This window comes from Falco punctatus (genome assembly GCF_963210335.1).
Source record: "Falco punctatus genome assembly, chromosome: 6".
NCBI classification, from domain to species: domain Eukaryota; kingdom Metazoa; phylum Chordata; class Aves; order Falconiformes; family Falconidae; genus Falco; species Falco punctatus.
The window spans coordinates 91,392,945-91,418,789 of record NC_137585.1 but is presented as its reverse complement, the minus strand read 5'-3'; the positions used below and the strand labels follow the sequence as shown (position 1 = coordinate 91,418,789).

Below are 25,845 nucleotides of genomic sequence, written 5' to 3'. Positions count from 1 at the left end.
TTGGGGTTGACAGCCAGGTCTGGGGTTTTCTCTCTCTCTCTTTTATTTTTAACGACACTAATTAGAACTCCAGCAACTTGAGAAACTCTTGTCTTTGGTAAGCAAGAAAATATAAAGCTGTAAATTTTTGGTTCCCATTTCTCTTTGGCATTTCCTGCTGAGGTTTCTTCCCTGGTTCTGCTTTGGGCTTTGTCCTAACACTTGTTTCTTACCTGCCTGGAACAGACTGCACTGGTGGGAGATGCTGATCTGCATTGACTTTCTGTACCAGAACGTAAATGTTATTTTCTATTCTCACATAAAAGAGCCAAGTGTCTTGGTTTGTCTTAAATCCTGGTGTGGCATGTGCATGTTGTTCTATCTAGAACAAAGCTTGTGTGATGGCTGGTTGCTAATGGAAGAAAATGTGGGATCAGCTTCCAGCTGTGAGATGCTGCATTGCAGAGTGAGTACAGGATCGGCTGAACTGGTGTTGCTGCACTGATTGCTTTCTCCCCACGGAGGCTTTGGCTGTTACAGCTGGTACCACTTCCCCTTGTACCACACGGTGTCATTAGCTTAATCCACTCGTCCAAGGGTGATCCAGAGGAAACAGCGGATTATTGCAGTAACCTTTTTTTTGGTTGCGTGCGTTTATGTTGTGTAAAAGTGAGTGTAGTATGGAAAAAAATGAGTGGAGTGGGTGTCCCAAGGGAAACAGAAACTCTGATGATGGTGATGTGTATTTTCTGAAAGGGGGGGATAGTAGATGAAGAAATTTCGGGTCAGGAAAGATGGTCAAAATATTGTATATTTGCCTTTAGCTCTTGCAGGATGTTGAGGGAGAACATGGGAAGAAATTTTTAACCTTTGTCAGGTGTGTTCATAGTGTGCAGACTCCTCTGGCTCCCCTGGCTCCCTCAGCTGTTTTTCTGGGCAAAAAGTCTTCCCTGCTTCCAGCTGGCAGGGTTTGGGTTTTGCTGTGCTGCTGCCGCGCTCTCACAGGTGTAGGTTGCGTTAGCAGGAGCACAGTCACCTTGCCTGCCTCCAGGAGCTGCAGCGGTGCTGTGCCTGGATGTGGCTGTCCCCTGGGTCCCTTGAACTGCACCCTGGCATTGCGGAAAGCCAGTCCCAGCCCCAGAAGGTGGCGAGGGGATGGGAGCGGGTATTTCTCAAGTAACTCTTGTTTTTAGAGCTCGAGAGGAAACACAGAGCTGGGTTTTTCACAGGACAGACCACCTTCAGCCCTGTTGATTGCGAGCCAGAATCACACAGCGTTAGTAAGAAGTCGCTGTAAAGATCTCTCGTCTTAGGGTGACACACTCCACTACTGTGTTTCTGGATGGATTTCACAAAAGATTTCTCATTAGAGAAAGAAAAAAGGGAAGGATGTGGCCAGTTCTGACACCTGCAGTAGTTCAGTAAGGGCGCTTGCTTGCGGTACAGCAGAAGACAGGGTGAGATGTTCCAGCGAGCAGAGGCTGTTGTGTGGAGGGGGCACAGAAGCAAGGCAGCGGGGTAAGCACCGAGGGGGTTGCCAGAGCCTACGGCTGTGAGAGAGAGTTCTTGGGGGGGGGGGGGGGGGGGGAATTGATTGTGAGCTGACATAAGGAGTAAATTCATGTAATTCGTTATAATGCTGTCCCCTAGACAAGTGATGCGCCGTGCTCTTGGGTCATGTGAGATGTGCTGGGGTGGGGGTGGGTGAGCGGGGTGATGGGGAGGCTGTGGAAGTCGGGCTGTGACAGATTGTACCGTATCTAGCGGCTACTGTCTTCACGCCGCCTGTTGCTCCATCTTTCTGCCATCTTCGCTGGTGTGTGCGTTGGTGCCTGTTGCAGGACAGACCACGAGAAGAGAGGGAAGTGGGTGTATGAATGGACATTTCTGTACTTCAGGCTCTTTTAATTCTTTCCCCCTGATTTTTTTCTAGCAGATGTTTTTGGGGCTCTCATGGGCAGGGAGGTGAGGAAGAAATGCACGTGTGTCTGTAGCAGGAGAGCGGTCGGGTTGACTGGCATAGCAGACTTTCTTTAAAAAAGCAAATGCAAGCTGCTCTACCCTCCCCTAAAATTCTTATCTTAGAAGCGGGTGACTAATTTCAAAGAAAATTTAGCTCTTCCCATCTCAAAGGCTCCCTGGTGAGGTCCTGCACTGTGGGTGCAGTGCCCAGCCTTTCTCTGCAGCTGCTGGCTCTGCTCTGGGTGGCTGTTTGTGTCCCCGAGGTGGGTCACGGGACCTTCGTGGAGCAGGGCAAGGACTCGCCCTCCTCTGCCTTGCCCGGCCTGAGATCCTCTTAAGCTTTTCAGGGACCGGTTTGGCCAACTGATCCCTAAGCAGTCACCATAGTTGCTTAGGAACAGGCAGAGGCAGATACGTATTTGGTATAAATGCAGCTGTGATTAACTGTACAGACAGAAGGAGGGTCAGGAGGCAGCTGTGGCCTTGTCATTTTGCTGCCTGGCTCTCTGTGCGAAGGCCCGGTAGGAAGGATGTCCTGGATAACTCGATACGGTAATATTGAAGCAGGAGGGATGTGATCACTTTGGTCACATCTCTGGTGGCATTGATGATACTGAAACTTTCTGCTCTCTATTTACTCAGGGATAACCAAGCACCACAGCTTTTTTCTGGGAAGAGGGGAAGTGAGAACAGCTTGTTTGGGGATATTTGCAAAGATCTGGGTCTGTTTTGAAAAGGCACTCCAGAAGGTGAGGGTGTGGGAGGATACATCTACTATACGCATTGCTTACTCAGATTGGTGCTTAGTTGCAAGGTTACTTCTCGTAGATAACCTTTTTTTTCCTACCAACACTTAATTAATACAAAACATGTCCAGTGTTTGGCCTTGGCAGTGGTCTGTTTTTTAGAGAAAATATCCTTGCCTGCATATGTAGTTGACATACAGTAGTTAACGATTCAAGAAGCCTTAAGGGATGCTGCCTACTGCCTTTGGTGCCCTGGCAAAGGTCTGGCATTGTAGATCTGTCCACCTTCTGTCCTTGCACACCTCACCAGAGCACTGGCATGCGTTTCAGCTGGTGTAGTTAAAATGATACGAAATGCTTCATCTTTTCCTTCTGCCGTGGCTTAGTGTCCTTTCCAAAGTGTTTCTGGTTGCTGCTCACCCGGGAGCAAGGCAGTGTTTCACCTTTTCCTGTCTTCCAGAAGGGTTTCCTGAGAGCTGGTCCATAGATTTGTTCAAGCAGAAACCTGTAAAGCCGGGCAGCGCAGCGTGCTTTCTGTGGAGGTGAGCTGAAGCCACGCTCTGTAACACGAGCCTCTCCCTGGCTCTGACATACTGGAATTCAAGCAAAATCTCACTGTGGCTTGTTTGTTGTCTTTTTTTGCTGCTTTTGTGTGTATGAATAGAAATGTTCAGAGCCCCAGGGCCAGCACCTTGAGGTGTGGAGAACAGAAAACCAGACTGGGTTGAGTTGAGGAGGACTCTGGTGTGGTGTGGTGGCCAGAGCGGATGGCAAACAGATGCCAGGCAGGCTCACGGTGAGCAGGGCTCCTCCACGCTGCTGTGCCCTTGGCTGCCTGTGCCTTCGCAGGCTGGCGGTGTCACGGGATGCTCCTCGGAGCAAGGGCCCTGTGCCCCCCTGCCTGTACCAAGCCCAAAAGCTGTTCCCCAGGGAGCCCCGTGGGTGAGTTGGATCCATGGGCAGCCTGTGGGTGCCATGCAGGACCCTCACCGTGGGCACAGGGAGCTGGGGGCGCCTGCGTGGAGCTGGGCTGTGGGAACACGCAGCCCCATGGCATGTGGGGCTGCAAGGAGCTGCTGGTGGAGCTGGGGAGCTCCCAGCCTTTGTCCTGTGGCTTCTCCAGGGGGAGAAATACAGGTCTCGGGTGAAACCAGGACGCTGGTATTTCCATCTTTCAGTGGCAATGGGGCGGCTGAGCAGCAACAGCAATTTTGCGCTTTGCTCTCCTGATGTCCTGAAGATGCCTGCGCAGAAGGAGAATGGTGCTGGTCAAAGCCCAAAGGACTTTTAAACTAAAAGTTTGTCCAGGGTAAAGTCTTTGACTGAAGAAAAATGGCTGAGTGAGACGGAGCAGAACTCAACATAATTCCCAGTCTGCGAGCCCTCACCTCCAGGCCTGGATTTAGGCAAGCTTCTCTCCGGGCCCAGGGCCACCGGCACCCTCTCAGCAGGAGCCTCCCCCTGCGCCCCGCCGTGTGTGCCTCTGCCACATGCTCCTTGTGGTGCAAGTTACACCAAGGAGTGACGTGTCCCCCAGAGCCACCCAGCCTGGGCGTCTGTGTACTGGGAGCTTACAGGAGCAGTCCACACAGTCCCGTATGTATCTTACACCAGTTTTATTGGAGTTGCAGACATGGAATATTGGGGGTTTTTCCTGTTTTTTTTTTCCCCTAGTTTGTTTGTTGGGGGGTGTGTGTGTTTTGTTTTTTTTTTTTTTTTTTTTTTTGTCCTCAGCTTCAACAATGGGGATTGCAGAGTCTTCCAGCAGGACTGATTGCTCTGCACTGGCTGTTTCTGAGCCCCTGCAGAGCCCGAGTGTTTGTGTCCCTTCCTGGGTTTAGCCGTAGTAGCTGTAAAACCAGTGAACTGAATGTTTTTTGGTGGTGGTTTTTCTTTTTTCCTTGCAAACTTTACTGTACTTACAAGGTGGGAGCATGTTTTGTCATGAGACTTTCCAGTTGCAGGGTGCTCAGCACGTTGCATCCACATGCTTTGGAGGAGAAAAAAAAAGCCGGGGGGGGGGCGGGGAGGAATGAGTTTTAATGCATGGATAATACTTGGAGATTACTGCTTACTGAAGCTTAATTACCTGGCTGGTAGCTGGTTATTAAAAGTGAGTATGAACAGCCTTGGTATTGAAAACTGAGCGTGGCTGCTGAGCAGGGCCGGCTGCGCAGGACTCCGGCTCGCCGCCCGTTAGGGGCTGCTGTTGCTCCCCTTCAGCTGGGAGCGTGGGCCCTGGTGGGGGTCGCTTCTTTAAAGTTCAGAAATTCATTTTTCCAATTTTGAACTTTTCCAGATTAAGGAAACTCATTAAACCTTTACTTGCGCACATGTGATTTAAAAGCATCCTTTGAGTTTTGCCTCAACCTGACAGTGTTAGACTAATGCAAAAGAGCTGTTGCTGTAGCAGTTTTGGGGGGGCGTGAGGAGAGGGGAAATATTCTTCGTTAGGTGACCAGCATCACCGCAGGGGGACTGGATGGGCTTTCAGTCCTCCATCAGCAGCACCCGGAGAGCCTGGCCAGGGTGGAGAAGGGGTCAGCACTCCCTTACAGAGAGGACCTCCAGTAGCTTGTCCTGATGGTCCAGGTGGCGCCCCTTGGACCTGGATAGTGAACCACGGGGGCAAATGGAGCACCCTGGGGTCGGCATCTCCTTAGCTGAGCCCTGGGCTGTCAGCCTGACTGCTTTGCCTGCCTGTGGACACCGTTTGAGCAGTGGGCTTCAAAATGGCAAAATTTACATGAGCTTTATGTGGGTGTTCATCAGGAAACGCTTACAGTAACTTAAGAGAACAGGTAGTGTGCGGAACTGATTTCCCCATACAATCGTGCAAGGTCTCACCTGAACGCTGTGGGGTTCAGTGGTCTCCTGGCTGGCGTGCACAGAGGTCTCGCTTCCCTGCCCCGGTGACAGGCACGGGGGAAGGTGCCCCAGCAGCCGTGGGCAGGGTGGGCTCCCACCAGAGCGTGGTGCATTTGCCGGGGGGATGGGTGCTGCCAGGAGCAGCTGGCTTGGCCTGCCCTGTGCCTCGCCAGCCCCTGGAAACACTCCTGCGCTGGGCAGGTGCCTGGGTTTGATGTCCCTCAGCCCCACACAGCCTTTCCTAAGTAAAACCGAGCAGGTATTTCCCTTTCCCATCCTCTTTTCGGGCAGGCGTGGATTTGCACGTACCCGCAGCAGCCAGGGAGGGGACATGCTGAGGACTGGGAGGGCTGCAGGGGGGCTGCTGCACGTCTGTCTGCAGCTTCGCCGCACAAACCAGCCCACCCTCTGCTCTGCAAGCTGCAAATGCTGCTGCTCTTCCGAGGGCTCATGGCTCTGTGAGCAGTTCTGTAGCTTTTAAAGAAGGCGTGTTTATTGTGAGCTCTGATGCTAATGGTTCAAAAACAATGTTTCTGATCCTGGGCCTCAGCTTAGCTGATGTAAAGTTCAAGTTGCAGAGCGCAGGAGCCTGACGGGTGGTGTCTGGAGCGGGTGTTTCTTGCTGATCTGTGCAGAACAGATGTTTTCAAGGCGACCATGGAGATGTCAGAGCAGGAAAAAGCAGAACTGAGCATCAGTGCGCTGACGTTACGGTATCTGCAGTGCAAAGAGCCAGGTGTTCCCATTGCTGCTGTGCAAATTGCTTTCTGCAATGTAAAGGCTCGTCCTGCCACGCTGAGCCCTCCCGGCGGGCTGGTGCTGTGCGGGCTGGGCTCTGCCCGGGCCTGGGGCAGGGGAGGGGGTGACGCTGGGTGACCCTGTGAGCTGCCACCGCGCTCCTGCCACCGCCTAGGGCTGACCCAGGGCCTGCGGGCGGCCCGAGCTCTTTCCTTTCCCCCTGTGACTAGTTATGGGTCATCCTTCCTTGAGAAAGGACTTGTAAGGGCTGCGCGTCCTGAAGTAATTTTTTTTTCCTTTTCGCAGCCTCGTTAAACAGGCCTGCGCAGACGAGGGAGCGAGCCGGGCCTGCGGGCGCTCCGCAGCGGGAGCCGTGGCCTGGCCCAGCGGGGTGGCGGGGGGGTGGCCGGGCCTGCGTGGCTCAGCCGGCGGCGGAGCAGGAAAAGCTGGAGCTGCCTCACCTGAAGCATCTGCCGGGGCACAGCCCCGGGCTCGGCACCAGTGCCGGGGCTGGTGAGCCCTGTGCTCCGCCAGCCCTCGCTGCCCTTCCCGCTGCCTTCGGGAGCAAGGGAGCGCCATGGGCGCGCCGGGGCGGGAGGCGTGGGGTGGCAGTGGCAGCACCGAAGCAGGGGTCCGGGCCGCCCGCAGTGCCGGCAGGGGACTGTGCTGTTGAGTGCTGCCACGATGCCAGCTTTCCTTTCTTTGGTGTTCCTCTTGCTCTCCCCTCCCTGCCCTTCCTTGTCTCTCCCCAGATGGCAAAATGGTTCCTGCGTGCCTCAGCCGCCGGCAGCGGGCCGAGCCCGCCGGGCACTACCCTGCCCTCCCCCAGCCCGGCTGCGCGGCAAAAGGCAGAGAGAAAACTGGTGCAGAAATGGCAAAACACGGGCATCACTGCAGAGGATTTTAATTTCTTTCCCCTTTTCTATCCACTTGTAACTTTTCAGGTTATTGACGCTAATGGGCTGTGATAGAAGCGAATAATCACATATGCCAGGGATGTAACATTGATTTTTAAGTCTCTCCTCACTAATTAGTGACAGCCTTTGTAGGGATTGACTGCAGCACTTAACAAACCTGCCAGGATTCACCTGCCACCTTTGCCGGGCGAGGAAAGCAAAGCAACACAGAAGAAAAAGAAAAAAAAGCTTGCTTTTACTTTCATTTTTATTTTACTAGAATAATATCAGGACAGTCCTAAAAAAGCACTACTTTTTTAGAACAGATCTACTGGTGTATTGTGATTTTGAAGTAACTTTTACAAAATAATTCCAGTTTACTGCTCAGCCCATTAAAAAAAAAAACATATAAAGGGTAGGTACCGGTCAGCACGAGGTCACCACAGGGAAAAAAGTTGTTTCACAGTTTGGTCATTTTTTTTTTTTTCAGTTTCATGACTTAATCGACCAGGAACTGCTGTAATTGAGGAGCCTTACGGCGATGGCTATAGATACAGGCAGTGCTGTCTTCATGCAGTACCTGCACAGCTCACAAATACAGTGAAGAATGTTCTTGAAGCGATGTGCTGGAAAGTTCACTTGCATTTGCTTCTGAAGTTTTGCTAAATGAGGTTCCCCTTCGCTAATATGACAATAATACATCTTGTGGGGTTTTATCTTCCTGTTAAAATACTGCATTTTAAAGTACAGGTACACAATAAGTATGATTCTCTGCTCTCATGCAATTATGCCACTCCGTATTTATAAACTAATAAAATTGTTAGATAACGTGCCTACCTAATAAAAACAAATTTTTGGAAAAGTTAACAAAACGGTACACTGGCCAGCCAATAAATGTAATTTCTATTTATGCTTGTTCGAAGGCCATGAAGAAGCTTTTACCTAAGAGAACGTGCAGGTCAGTATAGTCCTGGGATGAGTTCATAATGGGGATGAAGAACTAAGACAGAAAAAAACAGAACAACCGCTGGTTCTCTTAAGACAGGTAATGGGAGCTGTTTCCAGATTTTTTTTTGATGAGTGATTTCTTAAAGGCCAGAAGGTAAGTGAGAAGAGGAATTGCTCATGTGCTTTTCTATTTTGAAAGACCAATAGGAAAATATGAATCTCATTGTCTTTTCTTCATTCAGTGAGCCTCATTCTGTTCCCTTACTACTTTCTCGCATCTCTGGTATTTGAAGATTTCATCGTAAAATGGGTTATTAAGTGTTGCTCGCTCCAGGCAGATGGGTGAGGTTCAGTGGCAGGGATGACAAATGCCTGTGTTTGGGGATGAGCTCACGCCCAGGAGGCCTCGTTCTCTCTCCCCCATTACGTGTCCCAGTTTTGCCCCAAAGTGGTGCATGAAGAAGTAATAGGATAATAATAATAAGGGTACATGAGGAAGTAGGAGATTTCAGAGTAAGAGGGATGCCAGGATATAGTGCAGTAAGTACACAAAATCAGGCTGTGTAACTTGTTTACAGCGGAATTAACCAGGAACTGCTTGTAAAAGAAAAAAGGTTAAAATTAATGTACAGGTGAATCTGAATATGTAATCTGTCAGCAAGCAACCAATAACAACAATGACCCTAATTAACAGCAATAGAACAGGAGGGGGAAGATATTTCAGATACTGATTTTATTTTTTTTTTTTAATCAAGCATTCAGACAACTTGCCTCCTTGTCTTTAGGTCTGAACCCCGGTGTGCTTCAGCTGCGCAGTTCTGAGGAACATGGGGTTAATTACGTGTCCCAGCTCAGGTGTTAAATGACTGCCAAACCAGGAGCGAACAGGCTCTTTTTAGGCTCTTTTTTGAAGTAAGGGTTCTCTCCGTTTTCAGGTGCTGGATGCTGTCCTAAGCGTACAGGAAGCATTACGTCCCACAGAGCTTGTGCTCTTACATGGTCACATCCTGCTGGTTTCCAAGCAGCTCCACTAAAACCAAGCGGAAGACGAAGCCATGGATCTTTTTTTTTTCCCTTTCTCTTTATAGTTTGTCAGTAGAGATGTTGCTGGGAAAAGATTTCCTTACAGCGCAGGTTTAAGTGGTGGTGGCACAGAAGAGCTGTTCTTCCCCTTGGTGGCACACCCGAGCTGGGAAGGGGATGCCAGTCCCTGGAGTGCTTCTAAGTCGGACCTGTGCACTTGCTGCCTGCCAGCTCCTGGCCAAACAGTTGTGCAGCCACCTCCTTCCAGAGCTTTCCCGCACTCGGGAGACACGGATGCTTTATTTGACGGGATATGTATGCCCTGTCACTATTCTTTCCAAGCAGCACCACGCTCAGCAGACAGGCAGCTGTGCAGCGTGAGCTGAATAGGGCTCAAGATGGCCAGAGATGCACTTAGACTATCAAATGGAAAAGAACAAGCACCACCAACACAGATCTTCTCCAGATCTCTTCTTCTGGTGCTAAAAAGTATTTGGGGAGGGTGCAGCTGGATCACAGTGTTCCATACGAGTGAGCATGGTATCGCTAAATAGTCAGGGGGTTACAACTGTTGGAGAATTTTACCCTTTCACCACTGATAATTCACAAGTGGCCCATTCAGTCAGGTTTGTAATGACCTTGTCTTTTGTTTGGCTGCTGTTGTCTCTCTTGTTCTTTGCTATCCCTGAAATACGTAACACGTAGGCCCGAGTCTCAGCCTATGGATCATTCTTTTCCAGAGAACCTCAGAAGAGGTGAGTAATGACTGCAAGGACAGTACTGCTTGCAGGTCACCTCCCACCTCTGAGAAAGGCTGTAAGGAACACTAAATAGAAGACAAACAAACTGGGGAATGGAAAAGGGCTCAAGGTGTGCACTATGAGATGGAGAACAAGCGGGAATGCAGCTGTGTCAACACAACCCACAGAACTGGGATTGTGCATCATCCCGCCGTAAGGGATTAAGCTCCACTAAAACTGCACACGAAAGCTCCTCCGTGGAAGTTCAGTGATCAGAAAGTAGACTCTGTTATTAACAAAGCAGGATTTTAATAAATGGTTTAAGGCTTACATTTCAAAATGACTTATAAATAATAATCACAATACATATATTCTATTTTTTTAAAAAAGTATTCATTATAAGATATATTTTCTGAGTTATAAAATCCCATATAAATAGCAAATTCTTTTACGTATGCAGATTATAAGACATAAAAACCTGGGGTGTATATCTGAAAGGAATCCTGAGTATGCACTCAACAAATGGCAGAAAATAGAACAATGATACAGTTGGACACAATAAATACTGTTGTCCTAGTATATAGTTTCCTCAAAACTGTAAAAATGGAACTGAGAACTTTTTGGATGCTCAGCCCCGTAGACTCAGGAAGGGCTCTGGATACTCCACTCCTTGAGACTTCAGGAGCACCCTATAGAACCTTTTGGTATCAAAAAAAAACCCCAAACAACAGCATCTGTTTTCTGATGGACAGAAATAAGGCACTCACTCGCAGCAGGTCAGTGCAGGCTGTAAGAAGCAGCTTGGACTTAAAGCCAGAAAGCAGCAAAGGGCATCTCTTGAATGAAGATGTGTGGTCGTAAATTCTGGTAGTTGTATGCGTAGGGAAGCCAATTCTTACACTCATCAAGGTTCCCGTGCTTGCCCCCAAATTAACAATATAAATTAAACGGAAACTTCACATGTTAGAAATATTGAAGTGAAAGTTCCCTTTTTTGTTTTTTAGATTGAGATAAGCAAACCAGTGAGATGGACTAAGTAGTAGCAGTCTGGCTTCAGCAGCATGCTGCCTGTTGTGTGGTTGTAGCAGCATTTAGATCTGAGCTTACACCTTGTGTTTTCTCTTGGCTTTTCGAAGTGAGTTGCACAACAGATAGGTGTGCGTGGTACTGTTCAGAATGATGTGACTGCATCTCCTAGAACAAGGCAGACTGCGGTACTGCAAGAGGACACCAACTTGCAGAAGCCTGTTGGCCTATTTAAACTGAATTCTGAGATTTCCTATTACTGTAGCACAACTTTTTTCTGATTATAATGAAAAAATGTCCATTATTCATGGAAGAAAAAAGATTATTCTGCCTGTTTTCAAAGAGTAATGTAGTCATACGTTCCTATAAACACTGCTATTATATAAAATACAATATTTTCTTTCACATATGACTCAGGGTCATGAGCTCTGACATTACTCAAACAGGAATCATCAGAGCAAACTCATACATGCAAACTGCGATAAACACAGAGGCTTAAATTTTGCTTCTTGTTACACGTCGACTCAGTAGAGATAATGAAGTAAATAAAAGCCCTTTATAGTCTCCTGGCTCATTCCCAATTTAACTGAGATCAAAACCCAGATGAACAACATTACACTGAAGTTGTTCCACGGCTGTTTGAGAGCACAACTTCACAAAGTAAACAACAGATGCACGGTAACACTTTAGATTCAGAAATTCTCAGCAATTTTCTGTCCTTTCAGATATTACAAATAACTTATCCTTCTTTTTTTTGGTACCCTATGAATACCAACTGCCTCTTTCGTGGCAATTTTCTTCCTGGTTTTCAGTTAAAAACCCCAGCAAGGAGTAGTTGTAAATACTGCACAGTATGTTAGGATGAAAGACTAGAAAAGAGGATGACACTTGCAGGGTGACTTTTCAGTCCAAAGAAAGGCTCTTCATTTTTTCTGCTAATTCCTGTCTCATTTCTATATGTTTTTTCAGGTTTTGCACTTCATGGGGCAGGTTAATGTCCCACACTGACACGCAGGACTGTAGTTCTGGAAAACAAAAAAACCAAAAATATTGATAACTGCAACGGTGATTAATTATTGCATAATTAGAAGTGGGTTTGCTTATCTGCTTATTTTTTAATTACTTGTAAATTGCCTCAGTGAAGCACGATGCTTAGGACCTGGAAGACAAATTATGTGACACTTTACATGTGAGGTAATGCAGTTATGGGTTACACGCTATTTGCACCTGCACAATGATTTGGAATCCAGTTCCTAAACCTAGAGTGTACAGTTTAAAACCACTTGAAAAACCGTTTCTGGTGCCTGTGTGCTATAAGGTACTGACCTGAGCTGCAGCTGATGCTAGTACTGAAGTGCCTACATAAATTTCATCTATTTCCCTGAGCAGATATACTGTAAACGCTTACAAGACTCAAAACCCATTCACTATAAACTAAAAATGAAAACTGATTTTACAGGGAAGTGAGTATACTGAGAAAAGGTGACTTCTTCAGTCTCCCTTCATGCAAACTCCTCTTCGTTCGTGGGGAATCTGTGCTGCTTTTAGTGGAATAAGGATATCTGAGAACACTTGCATGAGTAAGGGCTCACAAACTAAGGCCCCAAAGTTACTGAGGGTCTCCGGTTCCTCTGCGTGTAATTAATGGCACTCTTAAATACAATAAAAAGGCTACAAAGGCAATAGATGTTCTTAGGGTCATAATCAGGGAATATCAGAATATAAAAAACACTGCCGTAAGTTTGATTCTTATTTTACTCCAGTCAGCTCATCTATACTTGCCACCCTTAACTTCATATACAGCCATTGCCACATTTTTAGGTGTCACTGAAACTAGGATGCGATAAAGGTGAAGAAGGGATTGACCAGAGAGCATCAGCTATTACTGTTATTATCAAAACGCAAAGGTGGTGATTTTCTGCCTTCCCATTCCAGCACTTCGCCATCCTGATTGTCAGGAAGCTTCTGCTGTCTGACCTAAATATCCCTTGGTGTGATAGAAACTGGTCAGCCCTTATCCTACCCACAGGGACTATGTAGAAGTGTTTATACCCTTGCTCTTTATTTACATATTTGAAGCCTATTATCATGTTCTCCCTAAGTTTTATTTATATTAACCAACTTCACTTCCTGCAACACTCCCTCACAGATTGCATTTCCCTCCCCTGGCCTACTCCTAATAGTCCAAATCATTCAGCAACGTCCCAAATGGATACGCTCCTCCAGCAGCGGCCATATCAGCACTCAGCAGAGTGTAAGAATTAGCTCAAGTGTTACAGACACCACTTCTTGATCGGTGTGAGAATGGTGTTTGCCTTTTCTGCAGCAACGTGACACGGCTGCCTCATGTCCAGCCTGCAATCAATTATAACCCTTTTTCTGCAGCACCGCTGTTTAAGCTGATCGTTCCCTCGTGTTGGTACAATGAATTATCCCTACCTAATTAAGTTAAAGGTCTTGCATTTGTCCTTACTGAATTGTATCCTACTTCCTTCCAGACCATTTGATCTATTTGTCAAGGTCTTTTTGAATTCTGATCCTGCCTGCCAGCGTGCTTGTGGCTTTGTCTTAGCTGAGAATTGTCTGCAAATCTGAAAAAACACAGTCACGATTCCCTCATCCACGTCATTCGTGAAAGCACTGAGGATTCCTGACCTAGCACAGACCCTTCTGGAAGCCCACTTGATACATTCTCCAATTAAACAATGACATTTACTTTGCAAATACGGATTTCCAGCAGATTATATACTTCAAACAGTGGCTTCCTTGGATCCATTTTGGGAAGTTACTGTTAGCTTGTATGGAGCCCAGAAATGCAAAAGATGACACAAACTAATAATGATGTCTCAATAAAACTATATCAAACAGTGACCATCAACTCTCTACTCTCAGTGGGCAGGCAAACATAACTGTGCCTACTCCACTAATAATACAAATTAATAAAACACAGTTCAGGTACCTTTGTGATATTTGTTGTCTTCAGTGTCACTTTTATAGCAATATCCCAAAACCAGGACCACGTTCTTGAGACTCCCTTTTCCAAAGAAATAAAACGTCAAGTTTAAATTACAAAGTTCCCATTAAAATTAAAGGACAGCAAGAGTAGATGACATCATGCCACTAAAAGCACAGAAAGCAGAGGTCAGTCAACCTGCCTCTTTATTCAAAATCACTAACCGTGAAAAACCCTGACACGAAAACAATATAGTTCATGTCTCTATTTAATGTAGGGGTTCATCAGGGTTCAAAGGCACAAGCAGTGGCTCAGCTGGCCGGCCCGTCGAACAAGCCTAAGAACAAAGCACCCTATTATATACCACAAGCAGAGGCAGCAGAGTCACAGGAAACAGATGTCACAGGGAAGGGACAGGCTGCAAACAAAGTCCCAGTGCAGAGCAGAAACAGTGTGTGCCAGCGATCAGCTTGGTTACGAAGAAACAAAACATTCAAATATGATACAAACTACCTAAAAGCGTTCCGAGCTAATGATGGCATGTAGGTGGGAAAGGAGAGTTAGCAGGGAAGTAGGAATAGGGGATGGGTCACAGAAGTTGCCTACTGAGTAACACAAAGGTCAGGGAGACGGGAGGGGCTGGATCACGGAGGGTAAGTTGAATGTGCCGGCGTTTCAGTACCAACTTCCTGCTGATTCCCAACAGGACCCGTTTATAAATGAATTGCAAGGTATATGGAAGCTGCTACACGTGCTCCCCATCCTACGGGCAGCACGAGGAGGGCGGCGACAGCAGAGGAGTGCAGGAGCCAGCCTGCACCCCTGGGCCACCAAGGGCTGGGGAAGGGAAGCCCTCCGCCTGCGGACACCCCACTGCAGCACTGCGCCCCACACCTCCACACACCTCTTCATGTATGAAGTCCTACACGCTCCCCCAGGGAACAGATGAGGAGGGGGTCAGTTTCCGGGCTGTGGACAGACTGGAGTATGGCTTACTGGGAAAGCCACAGTCTCGGAAGCACTGTGTGACCACACCGCGGTCTGTCCCCCACAGCACATCCCTTCTGAATCAGCAAACGTTTCTAGTGGGTCCCCCAGAACTGCTGCAAGGTAGAGAGGGATTTTTCCTGCCCTGTGGAGATTTGCACTACATTCTCCTTTGATACTTCTGTAAATCCACTTATGGCGGATGAGGGCTGGTGGGAACCATACACCACTTCTTCCATATTCAGATTTTCCATCATTTTCATTATTTTTCTGCAACCAGTCCTATTCATGCTCCTTACAAAAGTGACTGGAACTTAAGTATAATATTTCTTATTCAGACTAGGGTCCTTTCTTATGATATACGTCTAAATTTCCACTTGCAAAATGATTTACATATAAATCATTCTCTACTGTAAAGTCTCATGTCTATTAAAAGTCAATGTGTTAAGTGAGAGAATTAGAAAAAGACATTGTATTTCCATATTCATATATGAACTACAGATAAAACTGATGTCTCAATGTCTAGCTATCTCTTTTCCCTGAAATATTTACATCTGACTAACATTATATATTTTAATCTTGAATAAAACTATTTGATACAACAATATTTCCCGCTATTCTCTCATTTCATGTGAGCAATGACTTACTATTGAAGAATTGCTCAGCAGCCTCAGTGCCATTTTTACTGATACTGTGAAAATCCCAGTAGAAACAATGTCCTGGAATTTAGGAAAAAACCCAACCCTTATAAATAATTGCTGGGAAAAGATGATCAAAAGAAGAATGTATCAATCTTACTTTCCATTCTTGAGATTTGTGTAAATGCAGCTAAAATCTTCCTCTTGAAGTATTAACTTTTCTATACATAAAAATTTGATTAAAAATGTTGAGGTGACTAGGCATAAAAAATGTGAGACTCAAGGCTTTTTTAATCACACTGTATTATTCTATATAATATTACTGTCATCGATAGGGAAAGTTGAGTGAAGCAGAAATTTTGTTTTCATAGTAACTATTCTTTTCAAAATGCTAAAAATAAAATGTCCCTTTATAGTACTAATATCAGCGATCAGGACAAGAAAGACTGAAAATGCTGTGCTAGCGCATCTGGACTCTATAGCCGGCACTCTAACAGCTGAGGACTGAACAGACTCTACAAACTCGCTGTCTCAGGCAGAGGCAAGTCAGGGGAAGACGAAGGTTTTTTGACTCACACCACACTGTCAAGCACTATGAGCTAACTGTAGCCTACGGATACCCCTGGTGCTAGAAAGGAAAAAACAGCCCCCAAATTAAATTTGTGATGGTAATAAGAAAGCATCCGCAGCCGGCAACTGTAAAGTTTGCTAGGAGGGTTACATCGTGCCTCTGAGTCTACAACGGCAGCTTCTTTTTTTGACAGCAAAGACACCTCAAATCACACTGACAAGAGAACTCCAGAGTTTTTTTCCGAACACAGTGGAAGGTGATGGGAATCCACGTGTTGTGCCAGAGTTTACTTTTTGAATGAACGTGTGTTTTGAGCTTACCACCACTGCAGTACAATGAACTTTTGAGCTGCTATGGCCTTTATTACTTTTGGGCTCTAGAGGTGCAGGAAAGGTACAGGTGAAAGAAGTGACAACAGTCAAGAAGTGCCCCATGCTCAACTATGCTCCTCTGGCTGTAATTACCACCAAACCCCCACAACTACTGTCTGCCTACAGCAGCTCGAAACAGCTGGCCCTGGTGACAGAAACAGCACTTATGTACAAGTCTGCGCACTGAGCCCAGGTCTGCAGCACGCTCCCAGCTCGGCTGTGGTCTGCCTGTGACCCAAACCTAAAACTATTCCTGAATAAGGATGGGAAAAGAAAACTAGGCAATAAGCAATTAAGGAAAAATTATGAAAACCTAACAAGCTCCGCAAACAGAAAAGCCAGAAATGTAAAACTTCAGACAGAAATAACGCAGGCAGACCCAGGTCATGATGAAGACGGCTGGACAGAAGATGGTGAGAGCTGTGCTGAAGCACGGCACAAGGACCTGGTGGAGGTGGGGGGTGTTCACGTGCTGGTCAGTGACGAGCCAGGGAAGAGCTGCTGTTTTATGTGGGCGCAGGTATGACAGCCTGCTGGCGTTCAGCTAACACCAGCGTCTGACACCGGCTGAAGATGACAGTAGTGGAATAGAATGAAGGAACAAAACATGGAAAATGCGTATCTGTTCCTGGAACGCCGTGTCAGACAGGACACAGCAATCCTAAACTTTGCACTGATTTCAAAGCACTCATCATACGATGATTTTACTTACCTAGCTGAGCTGTTATCATGACTCTAACAGAATCACAGAGGTTGTCTATAACTCGTACAGGGCAACGTGTTGATAAATCAAGCAACAAGATATGTCCTCCTCCTGTCCCAATCCACAGTGCAGTATTTTTCTGCAGGCAAATTGTCTTCACTCTTCCAGAATAAGCCAGTTTATGTTTTGATTCCTTGTTTAATTTTTCCATTTTGTCCCTACAGGTTTGGAGAGAATTTGCATTAAAATCTGGTGGTACACTTTTCCACAACTGCTGAAACGAGTCTCTCAATACCAGCCTTCTAAACAATCATTCAACAAGACAAGCCACAAGAATCTCATGCTAATCAGTTGATTGACTTGAAACAAACAGGGATGAAAACTACTTGTAAGCCTACTTCTAAAACTACTTCTAAGACTTCTAAGAGCCAGCTGGTCTGCTTTATTTAGGAGGCAGGTATACTTCTCTGTTCTCTCCCAGTCTGCAGGAGGATGATGTCACTGCGAAGCGGGAGGGACACGCCTGGAGCTGCTCCTAACCTCACCATGAAAATGAAACGGATGTGGCACATTAAGGAAGAGGACCAATTTAAACGCAAATGAAAGTTGCCATCACTATTAATAAAACTCCCATCTCCTACTGAATCTGTGCACTGGCAAGGTGTGGCACGTGAAGGCACGGACCCCAAGTCAGTGAAGAAGTGACAACATTTATTGCGTACATAAATGCTGGTTCTATACAATCACTTACCTACCCAAGTTCTGCTCTGGAATGTGCCTACATGCAGCAGAGCACCTGGGAATTTGTCTACGTGTAGCAAACCAGTTGCTAATTACCACACACCTGTGGTTTCACTGCCAAATGTGGCTGCTTATCTGTATGCTAACAGTTCTGCCAATTCAGGCTTGTTTCTCTACAAGGTCAACTTATTTTTCACCCTTTACAGTGAGAGAAGACATTCTTACTCCAGGGATGCAGGAAATAACTGGATTCAAAAGCATTAGTACCTGAAGGACAGCGAAAAACTCTCTTTTTTACTTGAGCAGAGTTAAATGAATCTTCTCAACATCACAGAAAAATTGTGAAATATAATCACTGAGATTCTACATGGGATCTTCTGAAGTTCTAGGCCAAAAGACGGGAAAGGAATTCCACATTTGGCCAAAGAATTCCTTACCTCCAGCAGGTTTAGATACTGTGCTAGGGAAGGCAATCTGATATTCAGCTTTCTATGCATCATGCCGTCAATCTGACATAAAACACTTACTTCAGAAAATGTGCACAGTCAATTAGCTCAGAAAGTTTTTCTGCCTTCTTGTCCCAGATTTCCACAAAATGGCTGTTTTTCTTGGCCAAGTAGATGGATTTGTCTATTGCTATTGAAATAATGTTTGCATCACTGTAAGCATTATGACAGAACCTGGAAGAGAGAAGAACTCCAGTTAGATGCACAGAAAAGACGTAGTAGAAAAACTTGACTATTATGAGAGGGGTTTGCTTCCCTCTGACTCTTACAGACTCATGCAGCCTTAAAACCGAACTGAGCTGGGATACAGCTGGATGGGTTTGCTGTAATATTCCTACAGTGTGACATAACTTCTCACAGTAATGGAGTTATGATGATGATATCCTTGGAGGCACATTAATGCCCCAAATCTCTTAATAAATCTTTCCCATCTATCTTCTCAAATGACATATGCTCCCATCATAGCAAGGCAAACTCCACCTTTCTCCTGACATTCTTTCAGTGTTTGGAGACATTCAATAATTCTCACAGGGCCCACTAGACCATAAAGGGTCACTCAACACAAAGATGACTAAACCTAAAAAGCAGCAGTGACATTTAGCTCACCCTGCTCTGCTCGTTTCGCTTCAGCTGACAGGCTTTTTGACTGTTTTCGTCCACATATGAATTTGTGTCTCATGCCAGATCTGTGCCTGCATGTATCAAAATGTTATTGGTCCTGTAAATTAACAGTTAGCTTATTTCACTGACTCTTCATCGTGAAGAACTGCTCAAAATCATGAGCCCCTGGTAGCAGACACTCAGTAACACTGCTGCTTTCCCTAATGATACCTGGCTGTGACAACTTTGTTTTCAAAACTGTACAGAGTTTTTGCCCCCACAAAACTCAGATTATTCCTGTGACATATTTTGCATCTTGCCATTGAACTGCATTTTACCGAACTTTTATTTTCTTGCTTTATATTAACACGTTATCTTCCAAAGCAAGTTAATTTCCCAGCATAATGGTATCCACTAGTGTAAAACCAAATACTGTTTTCCCTAGTCAGGAAAAACTTCTCTTAACTGCAGAGCAGGATTTGCCCATGTGAGAATTGTATCAAACACTCCAAAACCTCCAGTCTCTAATTTCCAGATAATGAGAAAGTCAGATCATACATGATTTAACTATAAAGGGCAAAGATATGCACATGTATCAGACTGACAAACATGTAAGGACAAATACTACGCTAAGTATGTGTGTATAATTCTAAATAAAGTAAACGGGGCCTGGATAAATGTAATTGGGGGAGAAAAACCGATCAGTTGCATTTATACACTTTCTGAATAGATATTGACTTCATAAATCTTTATATAAGCACATCCCTTGTTTAAAAGCAGCAATGAAAAAACACTACTCAGTGATCTTATTTTAATGCACATTGTATTCTGCCTGTATTATGGAAGGAAAAAGAACAGAAACAAGAGAACTCAAAAAATGAGCTCTAGAAGAAGACATTACATCAAAGTAGGGCCAGAAATCTTTAATGAAACAATAAAAGAGCCAAGTAAACTCTCTTATAAAAAAAGCTTACAGTTGACTTGTCTTTGTTTCAATGATTTTTTGAACAGAGAAATCACTAGTTAAGGCAATAATCTTTGTTCCACAGCCTCCCCAGATTATATTTTTTTCAGGTAAGTATGAGGATTCATTTAAGCACATCAGTGGTGTGTTAACATTTCCTATAGTTAGTATCTTCAAAGGTGTGGCGCCTTTACACTGCAAGAAAAAAATACAATCTCTGTTAGAAACAAGGAGTATAAAGACACTGAAAAACTGTTAAAACAAGGCCACACAGCCTGCTGAAATAAATTTACACAGCCAGATTTTTGGAACCATTATCGTATCTTTCCAGAATGTTAGAGACTGAAAAGCACCGTAGTCTCACTATAGATGTCCCGCAGATATCCGTGTGCGTGAGCAGGAACAGGACAGAGCTGGGATTGATGCTTTCTGCAACCCCCGCTGCAGTTCAAGAACTAGATGGAAAGTCACATGTATCCCTTGGAGACATCCCACACTGGGCCAATATTCTGGTTCTACAATGGATTGCAACTTTATAACTCCTCTAAATTGCCTATGGTCAGGAGCTAACCCTCAGGAACCAGCTGATACAAAGAGCTCCCAGGATTTCTTTATCTGTTCTGTGAGTAGAAAACCTAAACAAATACTGTCTTTTTGAGGATATCTAGTCTATCAAAATTTAGTGTGAAACAAAAGAAAAAGAAGCTATAACTGCATAATTAAAGGAGATGAAAACCGTTAGAATACTCTTCATAACAACCATTAATATCACACTCTAGTCAGTTTGCCAGGACTTTCAGAGTCCTGTAACGAGAAACAATTTCCAGCTCTTAACTCTATGGGTTAAAACAGATATTGTAAACCATGTGCAGTTCCTCTAAGACAGCAGTAGAAAATTTTGAGTTTTAGAGAAGCAATTAAAAAATAAGCTGCATGAAATAAAGCTACTATTGGTAGCTGCTTTACATATTACTGATAGCATTTCATAGAACAGACAGCAAAGAACAGGTCTACCTTTACTGCTCTGTCTTCAAAAACTGCCAGGCTGCCATCAGCTGTGCCTACCAAGAAGAAATTCTTCTGTTTGCTGAAATAAAATAAAATAATGAATTCTAGAAATGCCTTAATCAGCTAAGAAAAATTTAAATGAGTAGCCTCTAGTATTTCAAGAGTTTCACTGAATCCTAAAAGCAAATACAACCACCTGTGGTCAGGAACGTAGTCTCCAGATACACTGGGTGCAAAATTAAGTGAAAATACTGGCAAAAGCAGCAGTTGTTTGAACAAAACCGCATGAGTTTACAGATATAATTTTCTAAACATCTGCTTAGTCCTATTTTCAAAATGTAACTCAAAATATTTAAAATTCATTTATACCTTTGCTTTGAAAGAGAATTGCAGTATAAACAAGTGATGGAATCTGACATTTTCTGTAGATGATGCCTTCTTGTTTCATCATCTGTGTTAATTGCCCACAGAGAACCAGACTGGGTTCCTGCTACAATCCAGTTTTCTTTCTCAGTAGAAAGGGTCACTAAGGCCAAACTTAAAATTTTACTATCTGTAATATCCTGAGTCAGGAAGAAAAAAAAAAGAAAAAAAAGAAAAAAAACCCTGGTTATGATTTCAGTAAGGGTAAATGCTAGTAAACTACTGGTAATAACAATAAAGTACAAACTTCACAGACCCTGGACAGAAACCAAGGCATAACCTCCCATTAAGAAATCGAATTCCCTGTTAGCAGAATACATCTTCAACTGCACCATCTATCTTTTTAAGTGCTGGAAAGAACACCTAAGACAGAACACAGGAAAATCTCTAAGCTGAATGCGGAAAAAATACGTTCTCTCTATTCTAATGAAGGTCTCAAAGCCATCACAGAATTAAGCAAATGGAACTACACTGCAATATACGTTCAGTTTAATAGCTAACAATAAAAGTACTGGTCTAATATTTCTTTTTCTCATTTTAGAAAAAAAAGCCATAGAATTTATACCAAAGCTACCGATTCAAATATGTCATGGTCAACAGATGGCAGACGGAAATATAACTTAACTTTGATGATGAGTCACACCCAGTTCTGGCACACGTTCACTGCATGTTAAGCCTGGGGAAAACCTTTTCTTTTTTCTGATGGCACAGGACTGGGATGTGCAAATATCAAATGATTAGAGCTGGAGGGATACACCCAAAGTGGTACAAGGACGTGGCATCCATGGGAAGCGAGGAATCAGTAAGAGACTAGCTGGATTGTTAGGGGAGGTAGATATAACAAGGGCTGTAGAATTATTATTCCTTATTCTAGCCCCTGTGGTAGAAATAGCTTCCACCTGAGTGGAAGAAAGGAACCCAGTAGTGGAAAGACAGTATCATGAGAGAGTCCAGGCTGGATGGCAAGAAGAGAGGAAAAAGCAACTGCTTTTCTCCTTGATTTCATGGATAACAGCGATGACTCATTTATAAGCAATCTTTGTTCTCTCAAAGCTTAGCTTTCCAGAAGTAATAACCTGCTGTTAAAATGCAATTAATTCTTCCGAAATACATTTGGGTGCAGATTTTCTAAAAAATAAGAATAAATGGCAACTTTCCCACATACCTCACAAGTATGTCCATCTGTATTTAGGTTAACAAATGAAAGTTGTGCTTTTTCTGTATTGCCATTGCCTATCCAGACTCCTGCCTTCTTGCAGCTTTGATTGGCAGCTACCATGCACTCTGCTGTCGATGTGCTGGGTATTGAAATGTACCTCATCAAACAGATAAGCTCTGCGGAATTCAGGATCTCATAAACCTACGAAGAAAGCCACAATTCGCACATGGTAATAACAATGGCTTGTACAGCGATAAAAAACAAGCAATGGATAACAATGTTTTATGGAATATGGACATGGTATCTCAGCAGGTCTGCTTACTTGTATTACCACTATTAATAAGCAAACTTTGTGCACTGAGCAACTTCATGCTGACTCTTATTTTTCTGTTAAAATTTCAGGAAGTCAATGGGGTTAAGGTATGTTTGAAAATTTCACCCATTTCAAAGAGCAATCTGATGTGATAACAGACAGCAGGTTTCAGATTCACACCGCTGTTCCTCCTCTCACATGCACGGAACAGTGAAGGTTAACCACAGTGATACTATACAACAGTCCTTTCTGCATAGCTTTAGTAAAGACCGTGAAGTAACCTGAAGCCTGTTTCGCTATAATCACTACACAGCAACACAGGGGAAAACAGCACACTAAGAATAAATGGTTGGTAGATTTGAATGGAACAGTTTGTCTTGAATGGCAAGAACAGGCAGTATTTCATGGCTGTTTCAGTTCCAGAAAGAACAACAGAAAAAACCCTGTGCCTCTCAATAACTTCAAAGTCCCACTCCTTTGCAGAAAAAGCCCAACAACTTTGTGGGATTATCCATCACAACAACACAAATAAACACACTAAGTAATACCTGGGAAGATGTTGGTCGTTCCTGAGGGTTTTCCTTCAAACACTTTTTAATTAAATTTTCAACTTTAGGCCAGGGAGCACACCCGTATTCTTTGACAGGATCTAAAATATAAAATTAGATAACTTCTTAACCAGCCTTTACTATAGTTCAGAAATGAGACTTCTGAATAACTTTCTTCTTATTTTAGGAATTTGTCTAACTTCTTACAGAGCTGCTCTAAGAAATATTCTCTTAGGTAAAATGTCAGCATGAACAGCTTGGAATTGCTCATCTGCCATTAGTTGCTAGAACATGAAGTGCTAGAGCTGGAGTTCTTTTCTTTAAAAGCAGTTAAAGCAAATGGATTTTGCTTTAACTTTTTCTTTAATGTCTCTATACCTGGGACTGAATCATATATGTCTGAGCTGTGTTTTGATTAATGCTGACCATTCAAGGGCATGTCATTTCAGTCTATAGTCTTTTCAATCCCTGTGAACATTTTTTTCCATTTATTCTTCTGTATTTGGACAGTATATGGAATACAGATGAACTTCCAATAAAATGTATCATACAGTGTTTACCAGATATGGAAGTTTAAATTTCCACTCAGTGCTTTAAATATGTATCTTATGACTATAGGTGCTGACCTCTTGAATTAAAAATCACTCCTGAATAATGGTGCCTGTGTTGCTTTTCCTTTTAACTCATCATAACCCACAGCAGTTATTCCAGTCCTACATTAGACAGGTAACATTAATGATAAATACCTGCAAATGAACACAATCTGTTCAGCAAATGGTAGGTATGCTGTTTACTTGTGAACACAGCTAGCCACTTTTTTGGTGGAAATACACAAATGATGTGCATGTGCACAAATGGAACTGTCCTATCTCCAGAAACTAATACTTCTGACTATTTCATAGGGCTCATAATACAGAAAACAGCCAAATGGACAGTTGCACTCAAGAGGTACTTAGTCTTCAGTTCATGGGATGGCCTTTTCAGGGATGGGGTTTAAACTGTCTGAGCTATGAAATGGACTGTTCTCCTTAAGGAGTAGAAAAAGTTATGAACTCTCTTGTTTCTCTTAATGGAGAAGCCATGCCAGATTAAGTGGTATGGTTGCTTCCCTTTCCTGCATGGAGTAACTTTTCAGTCTTAAAGAATGTTTCATGAGCATACCCACTATTGCGGGGCAATAAATAAGAACGCCACGTTAAGCTTGTGGTACCATAAAAACTCAACAGCTCTTCACACAGAAGTTGCCAAATACTGAGTCACATTGTCCAGCTGACTACATCCCATCCAGCCTGATAGTCTGTTTAATTTTCCTTCCAGGAGCCAACAACTACATGTTGTAATGCAGATGGAGCACGAAGAATGTCATGTAGCTGAGCAGGGACTTGACACTCTTGACAAGATAAAAGGGAATTCCTATTAAAAACCTTAAGGGGCGGAGGCTCTTCTAAGGTAGTAGCACTTTTTTTTTTTAATATTTCGAGGGGTTTTGGAAAGATTTTAAGATATGCAGCTTCACAATAATGGGTATTTTAACATAATGTATCAGGATCAAAGAACAGAAGTGGAATTGTGTTTAACTCAGTGCATGATATGCATTATCACAGTAACATGTAAGGGTCAAGTCCAGACATGGTACTAGAAGGCACTTCAGAAACACCCATTTTAGCTAGATCTGGATAAAGTCCCAAGTATACAAAACCTTTATTTCTTTTTAAAGGGAGCCAGATAGATCCCTTGAAATTGCAATGAAGTTATAATCAATGTGATGTTGAATAGACACCTATTTTCAAGACTGTATGAAATTCAGAGAAGCTTCTAAAAATTGCTGTTACTTAGTCGTCTTCTCTGATCAATGTCAAACGTCAGATACAGTAAAACACGAGAGGTGTTATTTTTGGAGGACGCAGGACAACTGGTCCATTTTAATGTTAAAACTTGAAGGAACAAGTCATACCTGGTAACTTTCCTTGTATTGCTAATTCATCAAATTCATTTGGAAACTTCAAGCCTTCCACTATTCTACCTCCTCCTGTTAAAATGTCATAAAGCAGCAAGCCAAATGAATAAACATCAGCTTGCTGATTGTAAATAACATTTCCTCTGGCAACCTCTGGTGCTCGAAATCCTGCAAAAATAAATCATTCGTTAATAGTTATTCATACCAAGATGAAGCCATATTTATCGTTTTAAGAGCAAACACTTATTGATGAAAGTGTCACAGGAAGTAAACCAAAAATGGCACGCTATTTCTGGGCTGGCGATAGTTTGCACATGGCAGATCTCAAAAAATATCAGCCATCAGTATAAAGAAAGAAGACAGTACATCAGTTACAGTGCTCCTGCACCATTACATGTAAAATAATTAATTTATCAATGAATACTGAAAATGAAGGGCAAGTCTGCAGTCTTTACTGAAGGCCTAACATTTAACACT

The 25,845-nt window shown here is 43.9% G+C and overlaps 1 protein-coding gene across 2 annotated transcripts in view; it reads right to left on the bottom strand.

Annotated features, from left to right (window-relative positions):
• Positions 1–40: 40 nt before the first annotated feature.
• Positions 41–25,845, bottom strand: part of LRRK2 (leucine rich repeat kinase 2) — an 80,991-nt gene continuing 55,186 nt past the window's right edge. For both annotated transcript variants that reach the window (XM_080391749.1, XM_080391748.1), the window contains 10 exons: positions 25,366–25,536; positions 23,412–23,512; positions 22,557–22,751; positions 21,338–21,531; positions 20,975–21,047; positions 19,971–20,155; positions 18,418–18,570; positions 17,159–17,367; positions 13,886–13,960; positions 41–11,951 (listed from right to left, as the gene is read on the bottom strand). In XM_080391749.1, the coding sequence (XP_080247875.1) occupies positions 11,830–11,951; positions 13,886–13,960; positions 17,159–17,367; positions 18,418–18,570; positions 19,971–20,155; positions 20,975–21,047; positions 21,338–21,531; positions 22,557–22,751; positions 23,412–23,512; positions 25,366–25,536 (1,478 nt within the window). In that variant the 3' untranslated portion in view covers positions 41–11,829. The remainder of the gene's footprint in view (positions 11,952–13,885; positions 13,961–17,158; positions 17,368–18,417; positions 18,571–19,970; positions 20,156–20,974; positions 21,048–21,337; positions 21,532–22,556; positions 22,752–23,411; positions 23,513–25,365; positions 25,537–25,845) is intronic.